Here is a 19,319-nt window from a genome sequence, read left to right on the forward strand (position 1 = left end):
GTGGAGTGAGCTCCACTACAGAAGGCATCACACAACCACAGGGTGGCAGATATCCCTTCATTTTCTCCCATACTGTTTCTCCTTCACCTTTCCCAAATGGAAAATGGGCTCTGCCATGTTGCAGATGCTGCAAGTAGCTTTCAGACGAACTGCCTTCTTTTCCTATAACTTTTCCACATTCCCTTGCCATCCACTTCCATCCAATTCTCCACAAACAATCGAGTGAACAGGGACCCCTCGAAATCCTGGTGCTGTGAGGAGTTGATGGAATCCATGCACAGTTCTAACGACAGCGGTAAGAGCGGCCCTGCCCTGGGGTAAAGAGGCCACTCACCGGTCCACATCCAAGATTTGGTTTGTTTCCTTATTCACCACATGAACCAGCACGTCGGTCTGAGCAAAATTCACTCGGCCCTTCTGATCTACGTGAAACTGTGGACAAAGGCATGAAACATGAACTCTGGTCAATACAGGAAGTTGTGAGTTACAGGTTGTGATTTAACCATCAATGGTCCTTGGCTGAGGCTGTCTCCGTGGCGATTAACTGATCCTGTGCCAAGAACCCTCCCACAACCCCAGCTGCTGCCACTCCCTGCCCTAATTCTGGTTATGTGCTGATTAGCACTGCCCTGCAACAGTTGCTGACGCTCTGGTGGGACGTGTTCCTGGAGGCACACAATATTATCTCCTGCCTCCGACTGCCCCACCTCCACCACACAATGGTTACGGTGCAGAAGGAAGCACTGGTGGCTGCACCCTGCTCTCTCAGCATTTTTACAGAGCCAATCCTCTGCTTTATTCCCGTATCTTGTGTGTTGTTTCTATTTAAATCCAATGCCCTCTCAAATCCTGCACTGAACCTGTCCTCCAACACACTTCTGGGCAATGTATTCCAGAACCCAACCACTCATAGAGAAGCATAGAGTGTTACAGCACAGACACAGACCCTTCGTTCCCACCTGTCCATGCAGAGCAGTAAGATTTACCAACTTTTCACCCATATGCCTCTAAACCTTTCCTATCCATGTACCCATCCAGATGCCTTTTAAATGCTGTAACTGTACCAGCCTCCACTACTTCCTCTGGCAGCTCGTTCCATACACGCACCACCTTCTGCGTGAAAAAGTTGCCCCTCAGGTCACTTTTAAACCTTTCCCCTCTCACCTTAAACCTATTCCCCCACCCTGGGGGAAAAGACTATATTCGCTGAGTGAAAATGTTTCTTCTCACCTTGCATCTGCTTCTTTGGCAAAACACTTTTAAAACTGTCATCACCACCCCCCACCGCCCCGCACCCCCCCTACCCTTCTCAACCCACTTAGGATTGTGAACAGTTTCTTCCTGTCCACTTTGTAAAATCTCCTCTTAGCTTTCCCTTCTCTGAGGCAAACAGTCCCAATTTCTCCAATTTTTCCTGACAACTGAAATGTCTCACCCCTGAAACCGTTCTCATAAACTTCTTCTGCGCTCCTTCCAACACATTGGCATCCTTCCTCTAATGTGGTGCCCAGAATTTTACACAGCATTCCAGCTTCTGGCAAACATTATTTACATTAGATACATTTGTCCTGGCCTCCCTGCTCTTATCTTCTGGGGTTGAGGTAGCTCCGTTGGATTGTGAGGTAGTGTGATGCTAATGGCATGGGTTCGATTCCTGCACTGGAAGACGTGACCACAAAGGACTCTCCTTGCCTGAAATATGTGGCCTTCAGGCTAAACCACCACCAGGTAAGGCTCTCTAAAGAAAGAACAGCCCAATGGTCTGGCAAAACTATGGCAACTTGCACCCTCATTCTATGCCTGTGAATCCTGTATGTTTGTAACAGCTCTCTCTGCCTGTCATGTTACTTTTAATGACATGTTCATACACACCAAGGGCTCCTCTACTCCTGCACACTGTTGACATAGTACCCTTTATTTGAGATAACAAAGTGTGAAGCTGGATGAACACAGGCAGGCCAAACAGCATCTTATCAGAAGGGTCTAGGCCCGAAACGTCAGCTTTTGTGCTCCTGAGATGCTGCTGGGCCTGCTGTGTTCATCCAGCTCCACACTTTGTTATCTTGGATTCTCCAGCATCTGCAGTTCCCATTATGTCTGAACCCTTTATTTGACACAGTCTCTTTTCGTTCTCTGTAACAACCTCACATTTATTTATGTCAAATTTCATCTGCCATTTATTGGCCCACTCTACCAACTTGAATTTTTGAAGTCCTACACTTTAGCATTCTCCCAAATTCTGTGCCATCCACAGGCTTTGAAATTTTCCCATATAAACCAAGATGTGATTAAAGTGATAATTATCAAAAAATCAACACCATTACAAACCTTCCTGTAGCTCAAAGAATATCCATTAACCATTTGCCTCTGTCTCCTATCAGTCATTTTCATATCCACGTTACTCCCGTCCCTTTTTACCCCGTAGCCTGGAACTTTCCTTGCAAGTCTGTGATGTGGCACTGTATCAAAATCCAGCAACTGATGGCCTGACGCCCCACGGATTTCCGATCCGCGGTGTCAAAAGCCAACTGTCTCTGCAATATCCAGTTGGACAATTACTGATATTGAATTTCAGTTTATTTTTAACCCCTTCCCACCCACCCCATGAATAAGGTTCTTGCACAGTAGCAGTAGCGTCCCTACCTCTGAGGCAGAAGACTTGAGTTCAAATCCCACCTGCTCCAGAGGGTGTGTAATAGCAAAATATCCGAAAATATCAAACCTCTCATGATCCAATCTTTTTCTAACTGGTGGACAAGAGTTGAAAGTTTTTTTTTAAAAATGCATCATTTTTTAATGGACCTTTGACTTGTCTTCTCAGTGGCTGGCAGCATTATTGCTGAAGATTCTAGTTTTTAATTCTAGATATACCCCAGGACATTCCTGCAGGGTTGATAACCGTCCTTGAGGCCTGTATGCCAGCGCGTTGCTTTACAACTTCTGCTCTGGTTTCTCTTCTGTCTCCCCTCCCTTCCTCAGATGCAGTAGCTGAACCCTCACTTGCTGGCTGCTTGATCTGGGCCCTGAATTACTTGCACAATGAGTTGATGGTTACGCTACTCTCTCTGAAACTGTTGCTGCATTTAAGCACTGTTTCCTTGTAAGGTTTGGTTGAGGAACTGAACAGATGATGCGCTCTTCATTCTTGGTGCAATGAGCTTCCAAGACCTGAATGAGCCAGCAAAGGGTGTTACCTGCACATCATCTGTGTTGACAATGGCACCAGTGATGTTGGAGAGCAGCTTAATGAACTCCTCTTCAAACTCCCGCACCCTCTCTGGGATCTCATTGATGACAATCTTAACACGCTGGTCATCTCTCAGGATGTATATCCCAATCACCGACGTATCATTGTGTCCAGCCAGGTCTGAAACCATGACATCCACCAGGAAATAGCCTGGGTTGTAGGCCGTGAAGAGGTCAAAGGTCCTCACAATGCCATCCTGCTCCCCTGCGAAACAGGAAATCAAAGATTTTTTTTCAGTGCAAACCTTCCTCACAGCTTGATGAGAAGAAGTCTCTCGCTGCCAAAATGGGAGGAGGTGCCAGTGACAGCAAGCTCCCCTGCTGTCTCCCTGTCATCTCACCATTTTATGAGCTGACCCTGAGCTTGACTGAACAGTGAGGTCTCTACAAAGCTACTATGTAAGTGTAATTGGTCATGTATCCACAGAAATGGCAGTGTCTGGGATGCACAGGCCAGGCGTGCCTCATGTAGTCCATTACTTTGGTTTGGGGATCCTGCTTGAAACTATACAAAGTGAAATCCACAGAAATTCGTTGATTGTTAACAGCAATGTGAGTGAGGAGAGTCACAAACCAAGCCTTTGCCCAACTCCCATTTCAGCCCTAGAAGCAAAAAGTGCTGGAGGTCACAGCAGGTCAGGCAGCACTGAAGAGACCGAGCAGACTGGCTGACCACTTTGCAGAAAACCTCTGGTCCCCAACCTTCCTGTAGTTGGTCATTTTAACACAGCAACCTGCTCACATGCCCATGTGTCTATCCTTGGCATGCTGCAGTGTTCCAGAAGATCACAGCGCAAACTGGAGGAACAACATCTCATCTTCAGACTAGGTACCTTATGGCCTTCTGGACCTTCAATATCCCCAGATTGTGAACTCAGTCCCATTCTTCCCTTTCCTTTAGTTTAAACTGTTACATTCTATGCCACCATGTCTTGTCTGCCTTCCCCCTACACCAGTGGGAATGTGTGTTCCTGAGATAACGGGAACTGCAGATGCTGGAGAATCCGAGATAACAAAGTGTGAAGCTGGATGAACACAGCAGGCCAAGCAGTATCTCAGGAGCACAAAAGCTGATGTTTTGGGCCTAGACCCTTCATCCTAGACACTGCTCCTAAGATGCTGCTTGGCCTGCTGTGTTCATCCAGCTCTACACTTTGTTATCTCGGAATGTCTGTTCCTTCCTGTTTAGCAGTTAGCCACACAATTGTTCTGCCATTCTCACATTCCGATCACTTAATCTGCACTATCAGCACATTTTCTCCCTCAGCACTCCATTTCCCCCACTACTGCATAAACGCTGCCCCCTCCACACTTCACTTCAGCTCTAATGAAGAGTCATCGAGACTAGAAACGTCAGCTTGCTCTCTCTCTTCGGTGCTGCCTGACCTGCTGTGACCTCCAGCACTTTTTGCTTCTAGGACTGAAATGGGAGTTGGGCAAAGGCTTGGTTTGTGACTCTCCTCACTCACATTGCTGTTAACAATCAATGAATTTCTGTAGATTTCTCTTTGTATAGTTTCAAGCAGGATCCCCAAACCAAAGTAATGGCACTACATGAGGCACGCCTGGCCTGTGCATCCCAGACACTGCCATTTCTGTGGATACATGACCAATTACACTTACATAGTAGCTTTCACAAAAAACATAACTGAGTCACAAAGATTAGAATCAATCAATATTTGACACAAAGCCAATATATAGATGTTACTACAGGTGACAGGTCTCAGCAGCATTTTAAAGGAAGAAAGTAAGGTCCAAAGATGGAGGATTAAGCAGGGAATTCTGAGCTCGGGCATCAAATGGCTACTGATCATTTTATTCCTTCAAACCCAGTTTTGACCCAATAATCTGGTCATCCCTTTCAATATTTCCTTCCGAGCATCTGTTTTCACGTAATTCTACCTCCATGAAGCTGCCTGGGATGTTATTCTAGAAAGTCTGCTTTTACTTTTGTGTGAAAATGTGGGACAAAAGTCATTCACACCGATTTGTTAAGCGCTAATATTGGTAATATCTTGGTCCGCAGCATCTCGGCTGGCAGCATGGTTTACAGAAATGCACGTCTTTTGAGATCCTACCAATTATGAAGACATTCCCCACATCTTCAGACTCATTGAGCTGAAGCTGATAGTAGTGGATGTTAACAATTTGATAGAAGACAAGGCTGTTGTTTCCAATATCAGCATCGTAAGCCTCCACTCTGATCAGCTCGGAGCCTACTTTGGCATCAGTAGCAACACCTACAGGCAGCAAGGAGATTCACCAGTATTAGTATAACACACTCCCACACACACACTCCCCCACACACACACACACACACACTGCATGCACACACCCACGCACAAGCACACACACACACGCGCACATGTGCATGTGCACACACACATATACACACAGACACAGTCCCCCCCACACATAGGCACACTGCTCACACACACACACACACACACACACACACACACACACACACACACAGGCAATGCAGAGGAAGCATCATCGTCCGGATATTCCCAGCCTACACTAAAAGGCCATTAGATGCAAATAAGCTGAGCATTCCGGCCAACAACAAAAATATAGGTTAGCATTTTTTTAAAAAGGGGTGGTGGCTGAGTGGTTAGCACTGCTGCCTCACAATGCTAGGGACCCAGATTCAATTCCATCTCAGGTGACAGTCCATGTGAAATTTGCACATTCTCCCTGTGTCTGTGTGGGTTTCCTCTGGGTGCTCTGGTTTCCTCCCACAGTCCAAAGATATGCAGGTTAGGGTGGGTTGGCCATGGTAAACTGCCCAATAATGTCCAGAGACATGCAGGGGGTTAGCTATGGGAAATGCAGGGATAGGGTGGAATGATTTTCAGAGTGTCAGTGCAAACTAGATGTACTGAATGGCCTGCTTCTACACTACAGGGATTCTATGAAAATAATAATATGACTTGCAAATAAAGGAGTCAATATAAAGATTGCCTCATTTAGATTTGCTTTATCTAATATGTCTGGCACTCAGCTCCTGTGACAAATGTGGATAGCAGAAATGGTTAATTGCAATTTTGATGTGTAAGTGAATACGAGACACTGATCCTGTGGTTTTAGTGCTTGTATTCTCATGTGAACTGAAACCTTTCTTGTGCAGTTGTGGGTAAAAATGATGACTTGTAGAGCACAGTGGGAAGTGTTTCACTTCCAGAGTGGAGGCAGATGTTTGTTAATCAGACAGATGCAAAGTACATTTACCTGTGCTGCAGGAGGACCGTACAGAAAGGGTTTTGGTTACGAACTGAAGTTAATGCAGGTAAATGATTTAAAACCACACATGCAAGTCAGCAGTTTTTATCAGCCAACATGCCTTTGATTTAAAACAGCAACTGATTTAAAACAGACAACAGAAAAACTCAGCAGGTCTGGCAGCATCTGATGAACGTAGAGAGAACGTAGAGTTAATAGTTTGAGTCCAGGGACCCTTGTGCGGAACTGTTCATAAGCATTCTGATGAAGGGTCACTGGACTCAAAATATCAACTCTGCTTTTTCTCCATGGATGCTGCCAGAACAGCTGAGTTCCTCTTGCAATTTCTGTTCTTGTTTCAACTTTGTTTTATTTAAATGCCTGAGATTTAGTTTCGGCCAAAACAATAAGTAACAAATTAGATCTTTTGTTGGTAGGCCGTAGACTTTTAAGGGATTTATCAAACTGGTCATTGTTTGATTGCAGTGTTTTATAAAGCTGTACCTGTTGTGGCTTCCTCCACATTGGGGAAACCAAGCGGACGCTTGGGGACTGCTTTGCAGAACACCTCTGCTTGGTTTGCAATAAATAACTGCACCTCCCAGTCGAGAACCATTTTAACTCCCCCTCCCATTCCTTAGACAACATGTCCATCATGGGCTTCCTGCAGTGTCATAATGATGCCACCCGAAGGTTGCAGGAACAGCAACTCATATTCCACTTGGGAACCCTGCAGCCCAATGGTATCAATGTGGACTTCACAAGCTTCAAAATCTCCCCTTCCCCCACTGCATCACAAAACCAGCCCAGTTTGTCCCCTCCCCCCACTGCATCCCAAAACCAGCCCAGCTCGTCCCCTCCCCCCACTGCAACCCAAAACCAGCCCAGCCTGTCTCCGCTTCCCTAACCTGTTCTTCCTCTCACCCATCCCTTCCTCCCACCTCAAGCCGCACCTCCATTTCCCACCTACTAACCTCATCCCACCTCCTTGACCTGTCCGTCCTCCCCCAACTGACCTATCCCCTCCCCACCTCCCCACCGATACTCTCCTCTTCACCTATCTTCTCCTCTATCCATCTTCGGTCCGCCTCCCCCTCTGTCCCTATTTATTCCAGAACCCTTTTCCCATCCCCCTCTCTGATGAAGGGTCTAGGCCCGAAACGTCAGCTTTTGTGCCCCTGAGATGCTGCTTGGCCTGCTGTGTTCATCCAGCTTCTCAATTTGTTATCTTTTATAAAGCAGCTATCTCTTGTCATGTGGAGACAATTCAATAGCTGTGGCATTAGGTGTGATCCAATTAATAGAAGATGTTCCATATTGCAATGAATTCTGGGAAACTATATCTATCATTGCCATTGTTTATTTTCTCTGAATAAATACTGCTTTCCTATCAAACTCTATCAAGAGGCTGGATGTATTCTATCAGCCAGGAATCATTTGAGTGAAGTGCTGCCAAATCTGTGAGGACAGCGAGACCTCTTTCAACAGATGACCTCAAAACGACTGACATGTTTTGAGTTACAGCTACTTTATCATGAATAGAAAGCTACTGATTTTCTCTCTTAAATCTGTGACTGGTATTGGCTGTTGCAGCATCCTCAGCATAAAGGTTTAATAAAGGATTAATTGAAACACAGTACAGAAAAACAGAGTAGCTATATTGGATAACAAGGTGTGAAGCTGGATGAACACAGCAGGCCAAGCAGCATTAGAGGAGCAGGAAGGCTGACGTTCCGGGCCTAGACTTTCCCTGAAACTATTTTGGAGTTGGGATGTCATGCTGTGGCTGTAGTTAGACTACTTTTGTGTTCAATTCTGTCTCCTTGTTAATAGGAAAGATGTTGTTAAACTTGAAAGGGTTCAGAAAAAATTACAAGGATGTTGCCAAGGTTGGATGGTTTGAGGCTCAATAGACTATTTTCTCTGGAATGTCGAAGGCTGAAGGGTAACCTTATAGAGGGTATGGGTAGGGTGTTTAGCCATTAGCCAATAAAAGATGTTTTATTGAGGGTAATGCAGTCCAAAACTAGAGGGCCAAGCAGCATTTTAGGAGCATAAAAGCTGACGTTTCGGGCCTAGACCCTTCCGTGTTTATCCAGCTCCACACTGTGTTATCTCAGATTCTCCATCATCTGCAGTTCCCATTATCTCTGAAAACTAGAGGGCATAGGTTTAAGGTGAGAGGGGAAAGATTTAAAAGGGACCTAAGGGGCTCATTTTCCACACAGAGGGTGGTGTGTGTATGCAATGAGCTGCCAGAGGAAGTGGTGGAGGCTGGTACAATTACAACATTTAAAAGGCATCTGGATGTGTATATGAATAGGAAGAGTTTAGAGGGATATGGGCCAAATGCTGGCAAATGGGACTAGTTTAATTTAGGATAGCTGGTCAGCCTGGACAAGTTGGACTGAAGGGTCTGTTTCCGTACTGTATGACTCTATGACTCTAACATATTATATTCACAGAAATAGGAACCTGGGACAAGCTGCTTAATGCTGGTGGGGACATGAGCCTCTCCCCACCTTCAACTCTTCCCTTCAGCATATTGTTCCGTTCCTTTTCTTTTTCATGTGTTTATCTAGCTTCCTTGTGAATGCTATTTATCACAGGCACTCCACGTGATAACAAGTTTTACATTTTCACCACCCTCTGGGTAAGGAAATTTCTCTGGAATATTCCAGACTGGAATTATTAGTGATGACCTTGTAGCTGTGGCCTCCAGCTTTAGAAATGCAATCAACTCCACACCTCCCATACTTTAAGATGACCAACTTGTTTGCCTTTGGGTCACACCCTGTTTTCTCTTTACACAGGAAAAGAAAAGGTCCTGGCCTGTTCAGCCTTTCCTCTCAGTCTACTTCCATCCCTCTGAATCTGTGTTGCATCTTCTGCGGTGTCTCTGTCCAGTTTTTACGATTTGGAGATGTAATTGTTCACAGTGCTCCAAGCAAGGTCTAACCAAAGATTTTTAAAATAAATTTAGTGTGACTTTTCTACTTTAGACATAAAAAAAGTAGCCCTTTGCAGACTTTGTTAAGAAGCCAGTATTTATTCAGAGAAAATGAACAATGGCAATGGTGGATATACTTTCCCAGTATTCATTGCAGTATGGGAGGTCTTCTATTAAATGGATAACCCCTAATACCACAGCCATTGAGTTGTCTCCATGACAAGAGATAGGCTGCTTCATACAACACTGCAATCAAACAATGACCAGTTTGATAAATCCATTGATAGTCTTCAGCTTACCAAAACAAATGTCTACTTTTCAACTGTATCTCTGTCGGATTGATTGCTGTTGATAATTTTTCTAAACGATCTTACTAATCTGAGTTGCTATTTTTTGTGGGTTCAATATTTGTGTTTCTAGATTTCTCTGCTTCTCTCCCCCATTCACACATTTGTCACACAAACAGATCACACCTCCCTGCTCTTTCTGCCACCCAAGCCACAATCAGACTAAAATTTGGAAACTCACCAGCTGTATACTCTGATTTGACGAACCTTGGTGGCTGGTCATCAATATCCTCCAGGAAGATGCGGACTTCCTGGAGAGTGAGGTCGGTGCTGGGGTCAAAGAGCTGGTTTTGCCCCTTTGGGGGTTTCCAGTTTGGGTTACTGGAAGCCTTGACAATGATAGCGTAGAATGGGTTGGTTTCTCGGTCCAGATCATTCAATACCTTAAGCAGCCCATCTTGATTCAGCTGGAAGTTGTTATCGGGATCTCCAGCTGCATTGACAAACAAGTTTAATAAACTATTTTGGCAGTTGGTACGTTATTACATATTGGAAAGGGCCACTATGGTAAGGTCTTTGTGCTTTTGCCTTTATGTTGTGTGATTTTTAGTGTTTCCATCCCTCCCTGGAGGTTTTTTCTCAGGTATCCGACCTCCAAACCTCCAGCCTTGTGGTGCCCTGCCTTCCCATCCTAGCTGGGACATGAACAGAGTCCCAGTGAGCCACTGACTGACAAAACTGTCCAAACAACCTTTTGTTCTGATGTTTATTCTATTTTGTACTTAATTAATAAACTGAAGTGTACAATGTTGTCACTTTTTTAAATTGTTGTCTGTGATATTACTCCTATAAAGTTTGTGGTCGGGTTCTTGTCAGTCTTTAGAATTCCTGTTGATGCCAAGTCTCATTCTAAGGCTCAGTTATTCTATACTGTGACCAGAATTTAAACCAAAATGGGAACATTTTTGTGCATGGGATGTGAGCACCACTGGCTGTGCGAGCATTTATTGCCCATCCCTAATTACCCTGGAGAAGGGGGTGGTATGCTGCTTTCATGAACTGTTGACCCACAATGGCATTAGCGAGGGAATTCCAGGAATTTGACTCAGCTAACAGTGAAGGAACAGTGATATATTTCCAAGTCAGGATGGTGAGTGGCTTGGAGGGGAAGTGGTAGATGGTGGTTTTCCCATCTATCTGCTGCCCCTGTAAATCTAGGTGACAGAAGCCACTTTGGAAGTCCCTGTCAAATGAAGTGAGTGACTGAGTGGATCTTACAGATAGTACATATAGCTGCCATTCCTCGACAGGATATAAAGAGTGTGAATGGTTAAGGTGAAATTAAAGGGATTGAACTTGTGCTTATTGACTGTAGGAATCATTGATTAAATTCACCTCTGTGTGCTTTCTAGATGCCTTGAAGCTAGGAACAAAAACAGGAGTTGCTGGAAAAGCTCTGCAGGTCTGACAGCATCTGTGAAGAAAAATCAGAGTTAACGCTTCGGGTCCTGTGACCCTTCCTCAGAACTCAGAACAGTCACCAGACCCAAAATGTTAACTTTGAATTTTTCTTCACAGATGCTGTCAGACCTGCTGAGCTTTTCCAGCAACTTCTGTTTTTGTTCCTGATTTATAGCACCTGCAATTCTTTCGGTTTTTATTTTGCCTTGAGTCCACTGTTGGGTTCCATCTCCAATTGAGCACCAATGCTGTTATGGAACTGAAATGGTGCAGTAAGTGGCATTCACCAAGGACTGTGGGGTAAAGAATGCGATTGAGAGTTAATGGTAAATCTGGGGGCAGACAAGTTCAACAATTTTAATTTGTTGAGCAGCATTAAGCTGAGAAATATGTTGGTGCTTCAAGGACGAACATTACAAACAAGACGTGTCAGGAAGGTAGAGATAGGAGGGGCACTGAGGAGTCAGATGGAGAGATAGGCTTTGAGGCTGCAGCGAGACTACAGTGCATGGACATTGAGCTGGCATCAGCATTTACAAGTTGTTTGACGGATGAAGGAACTTGAGAAATAGGCAAACAGGGTTTTGAAATGCAGAGATTGAAATGAGGAGGGTACAGAATTTAAATACAATCTCTTCAGGAAAGCCAGCAAGAACTGGTGACAGTCATGGAAGAGCAGGACAGATTGTAAGTGGTGAGCTTTGCAAATATTGAATTTTATGGAAGTGGGGATAAGAGGCTGGCGAGGCTTCAGCCTGAAAGGGTCAAAGTCGTTGTCAGAGTGAGCAGCTCAGGGAGTGGGAAGGAGTGAGGGTTTTAGTAAGCATTAGAGGCGCAGCCAACAGTCCCAGAGCCTACCTGCTATGAAATAATAGACAACAGCATTGGATCCTTCATCAGCATCGGTCGCTCCAGTTACGTTCCCCACAACGGTGGCAGGATCAGAATGTTCAGCCACAAACAGCAGCTGGTACTGCAAACTCCTCTAATAAAACACAGAGGCAGCACCGAATTAGCAACACATAATACAGCCTGAGAAAAGGAACAAGAGCACTTCAAGCTGAACAAATGCTTATTTAACACAAACAACCAACTCGCCAACCAGCCTTGGATCTCTGCCCTATGCTTTCCAATTCAGGGGTTTTACATGTTGTGTACATTTCCCTGTGAATATTGAATTAGGAGGAGGCCATTCAGCCCCTATAGCCCTGCTCTGCTATTCAATAAGATCCTGTCCTCAACTCAGTTTTTTGGTTTATCCCATATCCTTTGACTGTCTTGTCAATTAAGAATCTATCTAACACAGCCCTGACCATACTCAATAACCCAGCCTCCAGTGCTCTCTGTGGAGGAGAATTTCACAGATTATTGACGCTGTGTGAAAAATAATTCCTTCACATCTCCGTCTAAAGTCGGCACCCCCTTATTTTAAAACTGTGTCTTAGAGTAATCTCTCCAATAAAGGAAACATCTTGTCCACATTCACACTTAACTGCAAAGTGTGTGAGTAGGTGGAGGCAATGATCTGGTGGTGTTATTGCTGCACTGCAAATCCAGACACCCAGGTAATGTTCTGGGTGGTGCGTGTATGGAATGAGCTGCCAGAGGAAGTGGTGGACACAGGTACAATTACAACATTTAAACTGCATCTGGATGAGTACATGAATAGGAAGGATTTAGAGGGAAATAGGCCAAATTCTGGCAAACAGGGCTTGATTAATTTAGGCTATCGGGTTGGCACGGACGAGTTGGACCGAAGGGTCTGTTTCCGTGCTGTACATCTCTATGGCCTTCCTCCACTAGCACACACACACACTGAACTGGCTTTTAATGCCTGTTCTTGTGTGTTCTCGAAAGGGGATTACACAAAATATTTTCCTAGCCTAGATGGTTGTCTTCTCTCCAATCATGTTCACAGTGTGAAATAACTCCCAGGAGATTACAATTCAGTTTGTAATCCATTTCTTCCCTTTTAATTCCATCTCTTGAAGTTTCTATGGCACCTTCTCAGGGTCTCTCTCTCTCTCTTCAGACAGACTATAAATCTACATCTGCTGTCAACTATTGGACCAATGTCTTTTTTTCTCAAATTGCGAACATGTTTTAATTAAAGTTTAATGTGTCCATAGGTATTCTAGGGTTGTGATTTGTGGTAATTTCAGAACATTAGAAATAGGAACAGGAGGAGGCCATTCAGCTTTTTGAGCTTGCTGTGCTAGTCAATGAAATCATGGCTGATCTTCTATCACCACTCTGCTTTCGTACCCACTCCCCTAAACCTTAGTTCCCTTGATGTCTAAAGATTTATCAATCTTAGCCATGAAATATATCAAGATCTGAGTGTTTACCACCCTATAGGGTAGAAAATTCAAACACACTGATTGAAGGACCTCACATCAGTTTTAAATGGCTGATTTAGGTTTTGAGTATGATGCCCTAGTTCCAGACTCACCAGCCTTGGCGAAGTCAACTCTCAACACCACCCTGTCAAGACCCCTCATTTCTGTCAATGAGGTTGCTTCTCATTCTCTACGTTCAGAGAGTACAGGATTGGTCGACTCGAAATGAAGGTGCTGCACAAGATGCAGGGCTAACTAGGGCATATCAGAGTCACGTACTTGTCTATGTACCTCCCAAGGTTCTCAGAAATAACACAGCAAGGCAACCAGCTGTCAAGAATGCCACACTGCTAAATACAGGAGGAATATTTTTGCTAACAGATGGTTAAGTATGTGGAACAGTTTATCAGCAAGGGTGGGGAATGCGCAACTTTAATGAGTTTCAAAATGAAATCCTGCACATTCTTGTCAAATGACTTCCTGAGTTATTGAAAACACAAGAGGGGAAGTATGGGGATGGTTGAACTAGATGGGCTGAAGGGTTCCTTTTGACTGGGGCTATCACTCTGTACTTTATTGCGCTTTTCAGAAAAGTCTCAGTGATTCTCAGTAGCCATTCTGCACGCAGCAAGATCACATGACTGTGTCTGGTGGTTAATGAAAAGAGTGAAATACATTTGCATTTATATAGCACCTTTCGTGACCACTGGACATCTCAAAGTCTTTACAACCAATGGTGTCTGAAGTTACTTCACAACAACCAATTTAAGCTCCCACCGACAGACTGTGACCAGATAATTTGTTTCAATGTTTTATTTATTATTCCTTCATGGGATGTGGGCCTTGCTGGGCAGGAAGGCATTTATCAGCTGTTAAGGTTTGCCTTCTCAAAAGGGCAGTAGTGAACCAGCTGGGGTTTACAACAATAAATAGTGGGTACATGGTCACTTTTTAAATGCTGGAGTTTTAAAAAATTTATTCAAATGGCACAGTCTGTCACGGCTGGACTTGAAACCACATGCTCAGGGCCCTTGCTTGAGGTTTGGGATCACTCAGTCGGTGGCATAACTACGATGCTATGAGGACACCATGGAAAATTTCATGGTCCTCTCCTTTGAGATAATGCCATGGCTTCATTTACATCCACCTGAGCAGGCAGATGGGGCTTTGGGTTAGCATCCCCTCTGAAAGGCTGCTCTTTGGTCGGTGTAGCAACGCTTCTGCACTGCTCTGGAATGTCAATGGAACCCTCTGGCTCTCTCCCAGCAGTAATGTAGAAGAAATAATCTCCTGGTGGAGCAGGTGGGGATCTCTGCTTAATATTCCATCTGAAAGACAGTGCCTAAGGCTCTACGAGTTTACACTGAGTTACAAGGCTAGAATATTCACTGGGCCTCACACCTCTTTCATTTGAAGCTGAACACTGAGTGTGACTGCATTGTGACTGACAACAGTCATAAACGTATCGTCTTCTGTTTCTGTCACAAAGGTTTGTTCTGACAATGGGTCGCAAAAACCATTGTGTGGTTTCCAAACAGAAATTAAAAAAAACACTGACTCAGCAAAGTGATGACGTGATTTGTGGATTGAAGAGGTGCAGCTTTGTCTGTTATTGACCACCAATTGTGAATGAAGAACATCCCTTAAAGGGAGAGCGTGGACAAAATCTATCCACAGCAATAGTGATACATTAAATAAAGTAAAATACTGAGGATCTGCATCAGTGGTGGAGGGAGTGGTGTTTGTGGATGTGGTGCCAATCAAGGTGCAGTATTCCTAGTTTACGGCCTGCGGTGCTGTTGCAGCCATTGTGTTTATGTGGCAAGTTCAGTTCATTTTCTGGTCAATAGTGACTCTCAAGATGCTGATGGTGGGGCATTCAGTGATAGTAATATTACGTGAAGTGGAATTACTTCAGGTTGTCGGGAAGAACACAAGAACGGGACTAAGTGGCAACACATTCAGAAAATCAGCCTGAACAAACTCCTTCTGTGCTCCACAATCAACACTATACAATTCCCAATCCAATATACAATGGAGAGGCAATGGCCTACTGGTATTATCGCTGGGCTGTCAATCCAGGTAATGTTCTGGGGACCTAGGTTTGAATCCTGCCATGGCAGATGGTGGAATTGGAATTCAATCAATATCTGGAAGTAAGAGTCTAATAATGACCATGAATCCGTTGTGATTATCAGGAAAAATTCGTCTGGTTCACTAATGTCATTTCGGGAAGGAAACTGTCATCCTTACCTGGTCTGGCCTACATGTGACTCCAGAACCCACAGGAAATGTGGTTGACTCTGACGTGCCCTCTGGGCAATTAGGGATAGGCAATAAATGCTGTCTCACCAGCGACGCCCTCATCCCGTGAATGAATAAAGAAAAATTCCCCATGGCTCCTGGAACCCAACTGATACACGGCATGCAAACATATTTGCTAAGTTCGTTGAAATGTTCTTACGGGTGGTTTGAGGAAGAGGGGCTCATTATCATCAATATCATCCAGAGCAACTTGCAGAAGTTGGGTGGTCTCATAGGGTACAGGGTGCCCAAGGTCATATGCCAAGAGAATCAGCTGGAAAGAAAACAAAGAATCCATAAGGAATATGCTCAATGATCTCATCCTGCTCCTCCACTACATAATAGCTACAACATCATTCAGGCCAGAAAATAGGGGTGACTGGTTCATTTCTCTCCCCAGTCTTGCCCAGAGTGAGTGAAGTTGGGTGATTGTGCAATAAAACTATTCCCCACTCACTGCATTGAGCTGCAGGAATGGCTTTGCTTTTGTTGTGAGATTTTACTGTTGTTTCAGTTGAGAGTTCTGTTTGCCATTGATTGCAAAGACCATTTTTTAAAAAAAGTAGATTCTGTTTACGGTGAATCATGCCACAATCCCCACTGGCTGTTAGCACAGTGGTGTCAATACTCACTTGGACAACCAAAGTGGGGATACCTACCTTTCCTCCTTCTCCAAAATGACTGATTAACTGCTGAGGACTATCACAGCCAGCTGTGATTTATGATCCAAATGATCACATGCCCATGTTTAGAAGCTGTGCTAAAAGTTCGTCCATGGGCAGTAAAGAAGGCAAGTATAAGGCAAGACCCACTCACTCTTAGTGTCTGCTGGTGAACGGTGGCTAAAAGCCCAGCAGATCAGTTAACCTTTCTGAAGAAGGGCCCAGACCCGAAACATCAGCTTTCCCACTCCTCTGATGCTGCTTGACCTGCTGTGCTCAACCAGCTCCACACTGTGTTATCTCAATCATTAGTGACGGGGGTGCCCTGATGACTGACCTGTGGATGTCTAAGAGAAGGTTTGTCCAGGTCCATAACTACAGCTTGAACCAGTTGGACAATCGGCCTAGAGATAACAAGGTGTGGAGCTGGATGAACACAGCAGGCCAAACAGCATCAGAGGAGCAGGAAAGCTGATGTTTCGGGTCTAGGCCCACTGCAGCTCGGACAATCGGCCTGTAAGTTCTCCATAAAACATGAGAAAAGTAACCAACTGCATCTCAAGAACCACTTAATCAAACGCGCTGTCTGACTTTTAAGAATGCGGTTAAATTGATTTTCATTCCAGTTTACTCGACCTGGGGTATGGAGCTGGCTGGACTTTGTGTAGTAACACAGGAGAGAGCTCTGCCCAAATGTTACCCTCACCTGATGACATTCTGTAACATCTGGAGTTTGAGTCGGGCTTGGGGGAGGTTGCTTGGCTTTGCAATTAAATAAAGTGGCTCAGTGGTTAGTACCGCTGCCTCACAACTCCAGCGACTCGTGTCTGATTCCAGCATCAGGCGACTGTGTGCAATTTGCACGTTATCCTCGTGTGTGTGTGTGTGTGTGTGTGTGTGTGTGTTTCTTTCCACACTCCAAAGATGTGCAGGTTAGGGTGGATTGGCCATGCTAAATTGCCTGTGGGGTCCAGAGATGTGCAGGCTAGGTGTGTTAGCCATGAGAAAGGCAGGGTTACAGGGATAGGGCATGGGGGGTAGGTCTGGATGGGATGTTCTTTGGAGGGTCGGTGCAGACTCGATGGGCCAAATGGCCTCTTTCCACTCAGGAGGGAACCTGAGTTCATGGTATCCAGGGAGATGGCTTGGTTTTTTACAATCTGACCTGCAGTTGTACTCTACACAGCGACAGGCTGAAGTGCTGTGAGATGGGGTTCCAGGAAGCATGGCAGCATGTTTTCACCATGCCTGTGTGTGGAGCTCAGTTATAATCAGCTCTGATCGAAGCACATGAACCTGAAACGGCCTCTCTGTTTCTCCCTCTCCATGTCTCACCTGCTGAATATTTCCAGCATTTTCTGGTTTTACACCAGCTATATTACTGTGTTTTATTTTTGTGTCTTGACTGCTGAGTGTCACAGCCAACTCAGGTCCAAATAATCACTTGAAAGCCAGGAGCTTGATGCTGCAAACAATTCTAAACTTTGAGATGCAGTTGGTTATATTTCTCATGTTTTATGGAGAACTTACAGGCCAATAGTCCAACTGGTTCAAGCTGTAGTTGCTGATCTTCAACATCCACAGGTCAGTCATCAGGGCACCCCCTGTCACTAATGCAGAATCCAAATAAGCTTTTCTACTATAATCAGAGTGGTTTGTGTCCAAGGACGGGGATCACCTTCCTAACAGATCACTCACATTATAGACAGCCTGCCTCTCCCTGTCCAGCCTCACTGTTGTATTGATGATTCCACTCAGAGGGTCGATGCTGAAATATTCCCAGTCTCTGTTGACTGCTGTCTTCAGAAAACCATACCTGACCGCTCCATTCAAACCTTCGTCGTTGTCTGTGGCCAGCACCTCATACACATTGAAGCCTGCATCTCTCTCCTGAAAAGAAAACAAGATTGATAGCAACAAAACTGAAGGTACCATGGTCTCAGCTCATTCTAAATCAACACCCCATGGGTTACCTAAGGACCACAATCTGAACCAGACCAGCCACATCAATACAAGAGTAGCTCAGAGGCTGGGAATCCTGCAGCAAGTAGCTCACCTCCTGACTCCCCAAACCCATTTCATCAACTGCAAGTCATACATCAGGGGTGTGATGGAATACTCCCCACTTGCCTGGATGGGGGCAGCTCCAGTGACGCTCAGGAAGCTTGATACCATCCCGGACAAGTCAGTCCACTTGACTGGCACCAAATGCACCAACTTTAACATTCACTCCCTTTGCCATTGACACATAGTGGCCGCGGTGTGTACCAGCTACAAGATGCACAACAGCAAGATTCACCTGTTAGCACCTTCCAAACACTTCCATCTAGAAGGACAAGGGCAGCAGATACATCGAAACACCACATCCTGCAAGCTCCCCTCCAAGCCACTCACCATCCTGACTTGGAAATATATTGCTGTTCCTTCACTGTCATTGGGTCAAACCCCAGGAAATCCCTTGCCGACAGCGCAGAGGCTGTTGTTAGACATGAAGGGCCGTCACAGTCTCACCACTAACTTTCTCCAGGGCAATTAGGAACGGGCAATAAATGCCGGCCCAGCTATTGGCGCCCACTCCCACAAAAAAATTAACAAAAAACTGCAGGACTTTAGGGAGGCATAGCTAGTGTTAGCACAAATAAAAGGAAACAAGAGATAGTAGGAACTGCAAATGCTGGAGAATCCGAGATAACACGGTGTAGAGCTGTATGAACACAGCAGGCCAAGCAGCATCATGGGAGCCAGAAAGCTGATGTTTCGGACCTAGACCCTTGTCTAGCCCCAAAACGTCAGCCTTGCTGCTCCTATGATGCTGCTTGGTCTGCTGTGTTCATCCGGCTCCACATTT

The 19,319-nt window shown here is 45.0% G+C and overlaps 1 protein-coding gene across 1 annotated transcript in view; it reads right to left on the reverse strand.

The window, feature by feature from the left end:
• Positions 1–19,319, reverse strand: part of cdh23 (cadherin-related 23) — an 807,091-nt gene that overhangs the window by 20,369 nt on the left and 767,403 nt on the right. Inside the window, exons 54-60 of the mRNA XM_059640347.1 lie at positions 18,170–18,361; positions 15,970–16,083; positions 12,025–12,151; positions 9,947–10,198; positions 5,325–5,486; positions 3,195–3,451; positions 335–432 (exon numbers count right to left, since the gene is read on the reverse strand). Coding sequence (XP_059496330.1) covers positions 335–432; positions 3,195–3,451; positions 5,325–5,486; positions 9,947–10,198; positions 12,025–12,151; positions 15,970–16,083; positions 18,170–18,361 — 1,202 coding nt within the window. The remainder of the gene's footprint in view (positions 1–334; positions 433–3,194; positions 3,452–5,324; positions 5,487–9,946; positions 10,199–12,024; positions 12,152–15,969; positions 16,084–18,169; positions 18,362–19,319) is intronic.

This window comes from Stegostoma tigrinum, chromosome 37 (genome assembly GCF_030684315.1).
Source record: "Stegostoma tigrinum isolate sSteTig4 chromosome 37, sSteTig4.hap1, whole genome shotgun sequence".
Lineage (NCBI taxonomy): Eukaryota > Metazoa > Chordata > Chondrichthyes > Orectolobiformes > Stegostomatidae > Stegostoma > Stegostoma tigrinum.